The sequence below is a fragment of the Mus pahari genome, chromosome 6 (assembly GCF_900095145.1).
Source record: "Mus pahari chromosome 6, PAHARI_EIJ_v1.1, whole genome shotgun sequence".
Classification (NCBI taxonomy): Eukaryota; Metazoa; Chordata; class Mammalia; order Rodentia; family Muridae; genus Mus; species Mus pahari.
In genome coordinates this window covers 105,242,143-105,254,949 of record NC_034595.1, presented here as the reverse complement: position 1 = coordinate 105,254,949, position 12,807 = coordinate 105,242,143, and the positions used below count along the sequence as shown (strand labels likewise).

General features: G+C 54.4%; 1 protein-coding gene across 8 annotated transcripts in view; it reads left to right on the top strand.

Moving 5' to 3' along the window:
• Prdm16 (PR/SET domain 16) overlaps positions 1 to 12,807 on the top strand; it is a 320,311-nt gene that overhangs the window by 285,028 nt on the left and 22,476 nt on the right. For all 8 annotated transcript variants that reach the window (XM_029540251.1, XM_029540250.1, XM_029540249.1 and 5 more), the window contains 4 exons: positions 2,375 to 2,585; positions 4,453 to 4,600; positions 5,119 to 5,272; positions 9,281 to 10,697. In XM_029540251.1, the coding sequence (XP_029396111.1) occupies positions 2,375 to 2,585; positions 4,453 to 4,600; positions 5,119 to 5,272; positions 9,281 to 10,697 (1,930 nt within the window). The remainder of the gene's footprint in view (positions 1 to 2,374; positions 2,586 to 4,452; positions 4,601 to 5,118; positions 5,273 to 9,280; positions 10,698 to 12,807) is intronic.

The following is a 12,807-nucleotide window of genomic DNA, read 5'->3' as shown; positions in this document are numbered from 1 at the left end:
GTAGACATGGAAGGTGGTTACTGTGTGTGAGTCACCTGTGCCTGCCTCCTCCCCACCCCAAACTGTGAGTTGTGTTGTCCCACTCTGCTACCTAAGAAGGAGTTCAGGGCCTTCCCTGGAGATGTTAGGGGTGGAGATCTCCAAGCCAAGGGAAGAATACAATCCTCGTTTTCCCAGCTCAGCAGAGAAAGGCACAGCACAGCACAGCACAGCACACACAGCACACACAGCACAGCACAGCACAGCACACACAGCACACACAGCACAGCACAGCACACACAGCACAGCACAGCACAGCACACACAGCATAGCACACACAGCACAGCATAGCACACAGAGCACAGCACAGCCCAGCACAGCACACACAGCACAGCATAGCACATACAGCACAGCACAACCCAGCACAGCACACACAGCACACACAGCACACACAGCACAACCCAGCACAGAACACACAGCACGGCACGGCACGGCACGACACGACACACACAGCACAGCACAGCACAGCACAGCACAGCACAGCACAGCATAGCACAGCACATACAGCACAGCACACACAGCACGGCACGGCACGGCACGTCACGGCACGGCACAGCACAGCAGGGCTTTATGTGGGAAAGAATTCCACTTACCCAAAGGACCCATAGCACTTCCTTCCATAGTTTTATTTCCGCTCCCCCCCCCCCCAAAAAAAAGAGATAAGGCTAAGGTAAGCCAGTGAGGCCAGGTTGCCTGGCCCCTGGCAATAATTGGATTATCTGAATCAGAAGTAGTGCCCATCCAGTCATCCCTAAGCACACACATGCCCAACCCTGGCACCCAGATATGACCAGAAAGCATGGTGTCATGTGGGTATCAGTGCATAGGCTCTGCTGCACCCCTGATACCCAGCTCTGCAGGGGACCCAGTATTAGGATTGCCAGGTACAGCCCAGGACTACGACACTTCCACGCGAGAGAGGCTCCCTCCTCAGAACCCCATGCTGTTCCGGGCACAGAGAAGCTAACCTTGTCCTGCAGAGTCAGAAAACAGTCTGTGGTTATGGTGGGAGTCTCTGTCTGGTGGGAAATGGGGTTGGGAGCAGCCTGCCCACCCCTGCCCTGATGTAAGTCCCTGCTTAGTGCTGGGTACCAGGCCAGTCCTCATGACCATTCACCTTCCCACACACTTGCACATGCACACAGATGCAAGCATACCTCCCACATATAAGCATTCATAAACACAGACACACATAGTCACATACAAATGCAGATCCCTAATACATGCCCATTCACACACATACAAACATATACCCACATATTCTCAGCTGCATATATGACAGATCCATACATGTACACACAAACACCTCACAAATAATCATCTGTGTCTTCGGATGTGTAGAACACATACACACATGCACACATAGCCCACAAAAAGACATATACAGAGTCACACGTAGGTGTTCGTGAATGCATACATGCCCAATTTTTATGTACACTACATGTGTGTTCAAATGTAAAAACATGCTAACATAACACATCACACATGTAGTTATATACATAAACATGTACCCACACTGACAAGTAGGCACACATATGTACACATACCCATTCACTAATGTCTAAGTGCAGACGCCTGGGCATGCACTCGTGTCCACACGTGACTTTGCAAACACGTATGCAGTTCATGTGAGATACTCCCACAAACACAGTAGTGTGTGAGCGTGCACATCCACATGTAATGTCAGAGCGTGCCCAAAATGCACACACTCATGCTCACATGTGCGCATAAGCCCTCTTTGTGCAAGATCTGAGAGCAGGTGTCCTCTCTCCAGGGTGAAAGCTGAAGGGCCTGCAGCCCCAGGAAGGCGGGGCGGGGCACAGAGACCCCGCCCCGTTACAGCTCCAGGCTAACTTGTTTGGTTTGGCACTGTGCTCTTGATGCTGCCTCATAAACTTAATAATAGTTGCCCCCCTTTAATTTGTTTGACCTTGACGACAATAATTTATTATATGCGGTGGAGTTCTGCCTTCTTTTTTTTTTCCCCTCCTAATTCATAAACAAAGCTCTTTGGCCTGGCTTCCTTCTCCACTGTGAGGCAGGGCCTCCTTGAATCCACAGTGGCTGCTAGGGAGGCAGGGAGGAGCCTGACTTTGCTCAGTGTTTCCACGATGGAAGGATGGGGTCCTCCTGTGTGGCTTCATCTGTCCTGTGACCTCTGCACTCCTGGGCAGCCAGGACAAGGGCTGGAAGGAAACTGGTTAGGAGCAGCCCAGGGTGGATGGAAGCCCTGGGGAAGCTGGCAGTGGGGATTGGATGGGTCTCTGTGGTCCCCTGTGGATCCAGGGGTGGGTGTCTGGCTCTCTGGCCCACCTCTTTGCCCTCTGTCTTACAGAGGACCCCACATTCCGCTGTGACGAGTGTGACGAGCTCTTCCAGTGCAGGCTGGACCTGAGGCGCCACAAGAAGTACGCGTGCAGCTCTGCAGGGGCCCCGCTCTACGAGGGCCTAGGGGAGGAGCTCAAGCCCGAGGGCCTTGGCGTGGGCAGCGATGGGCAAGCGCATGAGTGCAAGGACTGCGAGCGGATGTTCCCCAACAAGTACAGGTGCCACCCGCCCCGCCTCCCACACCTCCAGTTGGCAGCCCCTGTGATTCCCCAACCCACTTCCCTGTCAGGCCTGGGCTCTAGGACTAAGAGACTACGGGCTCCTGTGTGCCATCTCCCTGAGCTGGGAACCATGTGGGTGCACATGGCTGGAAGCCACAGACGTTTTCTGATTCTTACCATAAAGGTCCTGGTCCCCAGCGGGAAGACCCACGGGCAGGCCGATGGCACCACTGCCCTACACAATCAGGGCTGTGGAGACAGCCTGGAAGACAGGAAGAGCTCAGGCCAGCATTGGTCTGGCCGCCTGGATGGCCCCAGTGCTACTTCTGCAATAAGGCCCCAGGCTGGGAGGCGCAGGTTCACGGTACCCACTGCGGAGGGGATGTAAGCCAGCCTGGCTCTCTGGACATGCACAGACCTTTTTGGTGGACCCAGGACACAATCACGCAAGGCTTTCCTTTGTGAGGTTTGCCCACCCCCACCCCATGGCAGCTACCTGCCCGAGATTGACGTCAGAGGTAGCCGCAAAGGGAACTTCAGGCTGAGTGGCAGCCAGACTCAGGCAGCTGGAACAATCCCAACCTGCCTTTCTCTGTACTGAGGCCAGGCAGGACCCAAGCACTGGTGGCCTTGGGACCTATATGACCCCTGGGACAAAAGAGCATCTTCAACTGGGGGTAGAGGAGCTGAGAGCTCTGGCCCCGATGCTCCGAGGAGTGGAGGAGTCTGCTAACTTCTCCAGGCTAAGTGCCCCTGCGTGGAAGAGTTTGCTCTGGACAACCTTGCAAAGTCAGAGCAAAAAATCCCATCAGGCCGCTAACAGGTCTGTGATTACAAGGGATTTACCACCAATCCCATCACGGACTCCCCGGGGACAGCAGACCCTCCACCCTGAACAGATGACTGGGAATAAATGCGTGGGCAGATCCCCGCCTGAGCGCTTAGCAGAGAGCAGGGCCGAGGAGGGTCCGTGTTTTCTTTACATAAACACATAAATCACAATTAACAACAGGGAAAAGATACAGTCTCTGGGAGCCAAAGGAGCAGGCGTTTCTGCTCTGTGCGGATGGCTGGGCCCCGTAATTAACGGGCCGTGATATATTACTGCTTCGCTCATGAAGATTAACGGTCATCCCGGGGACAGAAGAGGCAGAGTCCCCAGGGAGGAGGGGATTAGGAGTGCCCCCCTCCCCCGCCCCAGAGCAGCTGTTTTACCACTGTGACATATCTCATTTAAGACTCTCTCTAGCACTCCCCACCGTGCCTCCATCGTATGTGCTCAGCTGGCAAGCTTCTCAGAGGGCTGCCTCAAACCATGGCCCTGTCTTACTCGGGGGCTTACGACACTGTTGACACCCCGAAGCTCTTACCCCTACTAGGCCCAAGCTGAGCTTTTTATTTTTATTTATTTTTTCAAGATAGGGTCTTGATGTGTGGTACTGGATGGCCCCAAGCTTGAAACTGACCTGCCTCAGCCTCCCGGGTGTTAGAATTATAGTTGTGTACCACAGCATCAGACCCAAACTTAGCCCTAAAGTTGAGATCGTCTAATAAGCGACTAGGGTTCCATTCTGCCCCTGGCTGGCTGGGGAGTGGGATAGCCTTGTAGCTCAGGCACTGGCTTCTTCCTCTTCCCTCGTCCCAGTGACCTGACAGAGGAGGAGTTTGCATGCCCTCCAGTCTCCCTGCAGTGTGATGGGGCCTCCAAGGGGCCGCATACAGGAGAACAAGCCATATAGGGTAGAGGACCTTCTCTCCCAGACAAACGAACCCTCCGCATACAGGAGAACAAGCCATATAGGGTAGAGGACCTCCTCTCCCAGACAAAACGAACCCTATAGTGATTCCCATCCCCTGCACACAGCTTGGAGCAACACATGATCGTCCACACGGAAGAGCGTGAGTACAAATGTGACCAGTGTCCCAAGGCCTTCAACTGGAAGTCCAACCTCATCCGCCACCAGATGTCTCACGACAGCGGCAAGCGCTTCGAATGTGAAAACTGTGTCAAGGTACCAGGCGCCCGCCCCAGGGAGCACCACTGCTCACACTCTCCCTCCACCCTGCTGTGAAATGAGATGAGGTGTGGTGGGATTAGATGCCCTGAGGTCTTTGTTCCTGGGAAGGACAGGAAGTCCCAGAGACCAAACAGCCCTGCAGGAAACAGAGGCAAGACCAGAGCTGTGTCTTCTCCAGGACAGCCCTGTGCTCCTGCCAATATGCAAAGACAAGGGTTGTGGGGTGAAGCCCCCAGACCCAAGACCACCCAGGATAGTGTTCTACAAAACAATGTGTATCTTTCAGAGCCTTGGAGCCACGGCACTCTGAGGCCACTGGCAGGGTCACTGAGGCCAAAAGAGATACAGCACCCTGCTAAGGCCCTCTGGTAATAACCTGTACAGCAAGAGGTATCCCGGCCAGCTCAGGGCAGGGGCAGCAAGAAAGAGGGGCAGGGCCCCGCCTTCATACCCCTAGGCTTACAGTGGAGTTCAGGAGGGGCTTCGTTCGCTAATGGCTTGTATCTCCCCAGGTGTTCACGGACCCCAGCAACCTCCAGCGTCACATCCGCTCACAGCATGTTGGTGCCCGGGCCCATGCCTGCCCTGACTGCGGCAAGACCTTCGCCACATCCTCTGGCCTCAAACAGCACAAACATATCCACAGCACGGTGAAGCCATTCATATGTGAGTGCCCGGCCTGGCCCCTCCGGCTCCTGCTGAGGACCCTTCCCATCCAGATGCCTTGATGGCTGGTCCTAGTTAGGTAGAGGGAATGGGACACCGTGCTGTTACTCTGTTGGCTGGCCGCCTCCTCCCCCCTTCCCACATCCCGCGCCCTCCCCACACCTCTAGATTTCTTTGCAACAACTGGAGGAAGAGAGTGGGCGAGGGACAGTCTAATGGTGGAGATTTCTGCAGAAGGGGCTAGTTACTGTTCCTCCCGTGTTTTCACCCGGCTCTCCCTGGTGTCCCATGCTGGCCGAGCCCCAGCTGGATCTCTGTGACTATCCCATGTTCTGAGCAGCATGCCGCCTAGGGAGCTCCTGGATGGGCCCATCCACAGGTGGCATGTGCTGAACATAGTGTCTCCTAGGGATCTCCTGGCATCTGTGGCCCCTCCTTTATCTGTGGTCTAGCCCATCTCTGCAACCTTGCTTTGACCAAGGGTAGCTAACTAAAAAGAAACTCCCAGAAGTAGACAGACAGGCCTCATGAGCGTGCCATCCAGTTGGATTGACACAGGCGTGTGGGATAAGTGTGAAACTCAAGGTACATCACTGTGTGTGTTCTGCGGACCATGGAGTATGCCTGAGGGATGAACTTGGGGGTAGGTGGTACTACAGTCCAGTAAAGGGGTGTCCAGTGATATGGCCTTCCAAAAAAGGATCTGTTACTTGGAGAAGAGGTCCGAGTGGCCAGCCACCAGCTGTGTATCAGCAAACCCTGTGTCTACCTGATGACTGAAACATGGGTGTACAACCAGGGTCTGGACCCCCCCCCCCGCCATCCTCACTTCACTGAGCAGATACTGAGAGAGTACATTTCTGATGAGGGAGCTCAGATGTGCGTGTGTGTACGAGAGGGTAGCAAAGAGACAGAGAGTGTGTCTGGGTCACAGAGCCATTCTTGTGATTACTTTCCAGAAAAGAACCTTTGGTGGAATAAGTGCCTGTGTGTGAGAGTATATAGTGTGAGCTAGTGAGTTGACACTATTACCTGCCCCCAAATACACACAAGTGCACACATGTGCAAGCATGCATACATGCCTATGCTTGTGCATACCTACACACATATCCCAGAAGTAAAGTGAGCTCCTGACCAGGGTCCCTTCCTGTTCTGGTAGGTTCACTGGGCTCTGCTCCTCAAACCCAGCGTAATGCGGCAGCCAGGATGTTCTCCCCATTCCTGAAACAGCCACCTTCTTTGGACGGCTCTGAGCTGCCTGGCAGCCATTCTTAATGTCTAGCTAGGACCTACCCTTCCTGGGCCCTGCCCAGGTGTCTCTGCAGCCCACATACCACAGACCCCTCATCCTCAGTTTGAGTAATAGGTGGGAACCAATGTCCCTCTGTCCCAGAGGCCCCTGGGTCGGGGGGCTTGCTTTCAGTGACGGTAGCAGGAGATGTCTAGGTGCCATCGGGAATATAACAGAGGTCTCGGCGGTGTTGCTGGTCTGTTCTGTCTAAGTAGCCCGAGCTTGGGATCTGCCTTGTGGTTCCCTGTGGGCAACCAGGAGTAGGGGAAGGTTATTTATAGCCCACCTAAATGTGGTGCCTCTCCCAGAACAGTATCCCCAAAAGGGAAGATTTGATTAAATGAAGCGAAATTTGTCTCCTTTCAGCCAGAAAATGCCATGATGACCAGGAGGGCAGGGTAGCTAATATAAATAGATATTGTGATTAAAGTCCATGATAACCTCAGAGAAAAGACACCCCGGCTGAAGCCGCAGATGGGAGTGTGCAGAGGGCAAGAGAGTGAGCAAGAGACAGGCGAAGATCAGTTTCTACCATGCTGCAGAAAGCAAGCCGTCCTGTGGGGAGAGTCACAGAGGATGTGTGTGTGGGGGGTTGTATATATGTGTGGGGGTGGGGTGTATATGTGAGTGGGGGTGTATATGTATGTGTGTGGGGTGCATATGTGTGGAAGGGTAGGGGAGAGATGAGTGTGTATGTGTGTGCGCATGTATATATGTGTGTGGAGGTGTGTGGAGGTGTATATGTGTGGGGGGGGTGGGGAGAGATGAGGATAGACAGAGTGTGTGTGTATATGTGTGTGTGTGTGTGTGTGAGTGTATCAGTGGGAAGAGAGAGATGAGGATAGACAGTGTGTGTGTGTGTGTGTGTGTGTGTGTGTATGTATGTATGTATGTGTGTGGAGGTGTGTGGAGGTGTATATGTGTGTGAGAGAGGGGAGGTAGGGGAGAGATGAGGATAGACTGTGTGTATATGTATGTGTGTGTGTGTGTGAGTGGGTGTATCAGTGAGAAGAGAGAGATGAGGACAGACAGAGTGGGTGTGTGTGTATGTATGTGTGTGTGTATGTATGTGTGTGGGGGTGTATATGTGTGTGTGTGAAAGAGAGAGGGTAGGGGAGAAATGAGGATAGACAGAGTGTGTGTGTATGTATGTGTGTATGTGTGTGTATGTATGTGTGTATGTGTGTATGTATGTGTGTATGTGTGTGAAGGTGTACATGTGTGTGTGAGGGGGTAGGGGAGAGATGAGGATAGACAGAGTGTGTTATATGTATGTGTGTATGTGAGTGTATCAGTGGGAAGAGAGAGATGAGGGTAGACAGAGTGTGTGTGTATGTATGTGTGTGTATGTATCTATGTATGTATGTGTGTGTGGGTATGTGAAAGAGAGGGAGTGGGGAGAGATGAGGATAGACAGAGTGTGTGTATGTATGTATATGTATGTGTGTGTATAAGTGTGAGTGTGAGTGTGTTAGTGGGAAGAGAGAGAGAGATAAGGACAGAGTGTAAGTGTATGAAGGAATGTGCAACATAAACGCATATACCTCCTTTTCTTTTGGTGGAAAAGGAAAAAAGACTGGTAAGGGCTTTGCTGGCCTCCAGTTCCCAGGCTTCAGGAAGATGACTGTGGAGTCTTCTGAGCCTCTGGGCAGGGTGAGATCTAGCTGGTGTTCCCCTGCCCTGTAAGAGATCACCTGGTGTCTGTCAGCCAGAGCAGACCCTGCTGGACCCCCCAGGATGGAAGCTCTTAGCTTCCATGTTTGAGAGCATAGATACCCAGCCCTTTCCCCGAAGGTCAGAGGCAGAGCTTCACCCAACAATAGCCAGACCCCAAGCTGGTCAAGCATAACCAGGAGCCCTCCTTCCCAGCCCAGGCCCTAACTCTAGGGTCCCTGAGGACTGCTGGGACATCCTGGTGGCATCTAGGACAGAAAGGCAGAAAGCAAGGGACACTTTAATCTAGGAAGCAGGACTGCTCACCTTGTAGAAATAGCCATCACTGAGGTCACTACTGTGAGGCAAGGCATGTGGACATTCTGAGCTAGTCCTCTCCTAGCCACCGGTGAGACTGGTGCTGTGGACCCTTGCTCTGCCCTCACCCAGCCTGGACCACAGACAGTGTCTTAGTCAGGGTCTTACCGCTCTGAACAGACACCATGACCAAGGCAACTCTTATAAAGGACAACATTTAATTGTTTTTAGCTTACAGGTTCGGGGGTTCAGTCCATTATCATCAAGGTGGGAACATGGCAGCATCCAGGCAGGCATGGTGCAGGCAGAACTGAGAGTTCTGCATCCTCATTTGAAAGTCGCTGGGAGAAGACTGTCTTCCAGGCAGCTAGGATGAGGGTCCTAAAGCCCACACCCACAGTGACACACCTACTCCAACAAGGCCACACCTCCTAATAGTGCCACTCTCCAGGTCAAGCATATTCAAACCATGACAGATAGTCTCTCCAAGCTTGGTGTATCAAGCCATATTCGAGAGTGAGAATCAGCAACCAATAAGGATGTTGAGCTTCCCACCACAGAAGGCTGAGGCACCATGGTTCACCTGGTCAGGACCACCGGGAAAGGCATGGTTATTGCCAGTCCCGTCTGGTCCTGGGGGACAGCCTCAGGATGGGACACCTTGGTACCACCCCTACCTTCCTCTGTCTGTGGGGTTCCTGGTGATCTCACTCTGCATCTGTATTTGCCTCCTGTGGGTGCTGTAGGTGAGGTCTGCCACAAGTCCTACACACAGTTCTCCAACCTGTGCCGGCACAAGCGGATGCACGCCGACTGCAGGACGCAGATCAAGTGCAAGGACTGTGGGCAGATGTTCAGTACTACCTCCTCCCTCAACAAGCATCGGAGATTCTGCGAGGGCAAGAACCATTACACGCCGGGTGGCATCTTCACCCCAGGCCTGCCCTTGACCCCCAGCCCCATGATGGACAAGACAAAACCCTCCCCGACCCTCAACCACGGGGGTCTAGGCTTCAGCGAGTTCTTCCCCTCCAGACCTCATCCTGGGAGCCTGCCCTTCTCGGCTGCCCCTCCGGCCTTCCCCGCACTCACTCCAGGCTTCCCGGGCATCTTTCCTCCATCCCTGTACCCACGACCACCTCTGCTACCTCCCACGCCACTGCTCAAGAGCCCCCTGAACCATGCGCAGGACGCCAAGCTACCCAGCCCGCTGGGAAACCCAGCCCTGCCCCTCGTCTCCGCGGTCAGCAATAGCAGCCAGGGCGCCACAGCGGCCACCGGGCCAGAGGAGAAATTCGATGGCCGCTTGGAAGACACGTATGCGGAGAAGGTGAAAAACAGGAGCCCTGACATGTCAGATGGCAGTGACTTTGAGGATATCAACACCACGACGGGGACAGACTTGGACACCACCACGGGCACAGGGTCGGACCTGGACAGCGACCTGGACAGTGACAGAGACAAAGGCAAGGATAAGGGGAAGCCAGCGGAGAGCAAACCTGAGTTTGGGGGTGCATCGGTGCCCCCCGGGGCCATGAACAGTGTGGCCGAGGTACCAGGCTTCTACTCACAGCATTCCTTCTTCCCGCCACCCGAGGAACAGCTGCTGACGGCCTCGGGAGCCGCCGGCGACTCCATCAAGGCCATCGCGTCCATCGCAGAGAAATACTTTGGTCCCGGTTTCATGAGCATGCAGGAGAAGAAGTTGGGCTCACTACCCTACCACTCCGTGTTCCCCTTCCAGTTCCTGCCTAACTTCCCCCACTCCCTCTACCCCTTTACGGACCGAGCCCTCGCCCACAACTTGCTGGTCAAGGCTGAGCCAAAGTCACCCCGGGATGCCCTCAAGGTGGGCGGCCCCAGTGCGGAGTGCCCCTTTGACCTCACCACCAAACCAAAAGAGGCCAAACCCGCCCTGCTCGCACCCAAGGTCCCCCTCGTCCCCTCATCTGGCGAGGAACAGCCGCTGGACCTGAGCATCGGCAGCAGAGCCAGGGCGAGCCAGAACGGAGGCAGCCGTGAACCGCGGAAGAACCACATCTACGGTGAACGGAAGCCGGGGGTCGGCGAGGGGCTGCCTAAGGTGTGCCCAGCACAGTTGCCCCAGCAGCCCTCCCTGCATTACGCTAAGCCTTCACCGTTCTTCATGGATCCCATCTACAGGTATTAACATGGCCCTCCCTCGCTCTCCACGGGGTGCTGGGCGACATCCATGGAGCTAGGCAGGGACACTGCTTAACTTGCTTTTCCAACCTCCTAACTCAAGGCTCTTCGGTGTGCATTTGCTGGCATCAGGGAAGCGCCTGGCCCATGGGGATCCAATGCGCCTTCAGGTGGAGCCCCTGCTAGGAAGGCCACCTTTAGGACCTGTGTGGTTCCCTTGCACTGATTGCAACTCAGGCATCTTCCAACCTACCTTGAGGTTCTCCATTAGACCCCATCTAGAGCGCCTCCCCCATCTTGTCTGGAACAGGGGTCTCTGCCTCCCACCAAGGCCAGGGCCCTCAACTCTGCCTTGAGCATTTGTTAATCTCGCTGCAGCTCTGTTTTCCTGAGACTGCCCTGTGGTCTCAACTGACCCTGGATCCACACTGGGTGGGGGTGGGAGGGAGGTCTGGTAGCCCAGAGCAAATCAAAGGAGTTGCTGGTCCTGGTAGGGTGGAATTCTTGCCTCTCTGATACTGGTTCTAATGAAGGGCAAGTGTGATTCTGCTCCCTGATGTATGGAAAGGCGTTGAGCCTCCCAGAGAGGCAAGTGGGTTTAGAAAGCAGGGATGGGTTCTGTGTTTGGACAGTATTCCTGCAAGTATATGTTACCCACTTTGCCATGTGAGGGAGTGCCGGGGAGTAAGAAGCAGGTGGTCTAGCAGAGGGTTGTGTACTTAACATTGACCTTGTGTGCTTTGTCAAGCACAAAGTGCACCTGTGTAAGCATGCATCTAGAGATGTTCAGGGAACAGGCCTGGGTACCTGCTGTCTCCTTGGAGCTGGCCATGGTGTGAGGATGGGGGGAGGGGGGTGATGGACTCACAGGTCTTAAAGAGGCAACCAGGTGAGGAGGAGATAAAGTTGTGAGGAAATCCCAAGTGAGGCAGACTACACAGTGCCACCCACAGGACACAGCCACCTCCACCCACGGGTACCCACCCAGGGGACACAGCCACCTCCCCTCAGATACCCACCCACAGGACACAGCCACCTCCACCCACAGGTACCCACCCAGGGGACACAGCTACCTCTTCTCAGATACCCATCCAGGGGACATGCTACCTCTCCACAGGTACCCACTCTGGCCCCAGGCTGTACCCTCCCCACCCAGACCAAGCTTCCCACAGTTTACATGAGGAAGTGTCGAGGTTCCAGAGAGGGAAAGAGAGGGGGGAGGCTGGTACTTCACTGAGACAGGAAGCAAGAGGCACCTGCTGCCCCTTGGGTTCGTACAGGAGGACATAGGTAGTTGGAGACAGTCTTCTGGTTAGACCCATGACTGAGGGAACTTTGCCTAAGACTCCTCTCAGCCTTTCCTTCTGCCCCCTGCCTGTCCCTTCTCCCAGATTGGTTAGACCCTCCTACGTTTATTTTCCTGTAAGCTGCAAGGAACTATGGTCAGTCTGGGGAAAAGAGAGTCACGGCAACTGATCACAGGACCCCAGAGCCCCCTTTATATTTTCATGTGGTCTCTACTCATAATGTCAAAAGGCTAGGCTGAATGGCTGTCCTTAGGACCTGAGGTCTGTGGGCACTGGAGGGCTGGCTGGACACCCCTCTGCAGACGGTCCTCTGCAAAACGGGTCCAGTCCAGGTGGTCAAATAAGTGTTTCTAGAATCCCCTGAGGTGATGGCAGACTGCAGCCTGACCTTACGGAGGGCCCTGAGCTGCCACATACTGGGTTCAGACAGACTCATAGCTCAGCCTGAGTTTGCTACCGTCACTGGGGCCCTCCTCCTGCTACTTGGGTCCCTTTCTCTGCCACTGCCAGCATCCCTAGATAATTCAAAGGCTGAACTCATGCCATGAGAGACCCCTCCCTGCAACGGTCTGGCCATGGTTACCCGAGTGCAGCCCCAGGCTGGTAACTCTTGCCAAGAGCCAAGTGCCTCAGTGTTCATTTCCATCCCATAGTCACCCCAGTTCTTTGCCTGATGTCCTCGCTGTCCTTGCATCAGGACTTGGGTCTCCCCTGAGAATCCAGAGCTGCTGTGTCCCTCTGGCAGTCACATTGCCATGTCTGCTGATGTCCCCTGGAAGGTAGGGAGGCAAAGGCTTCAACTG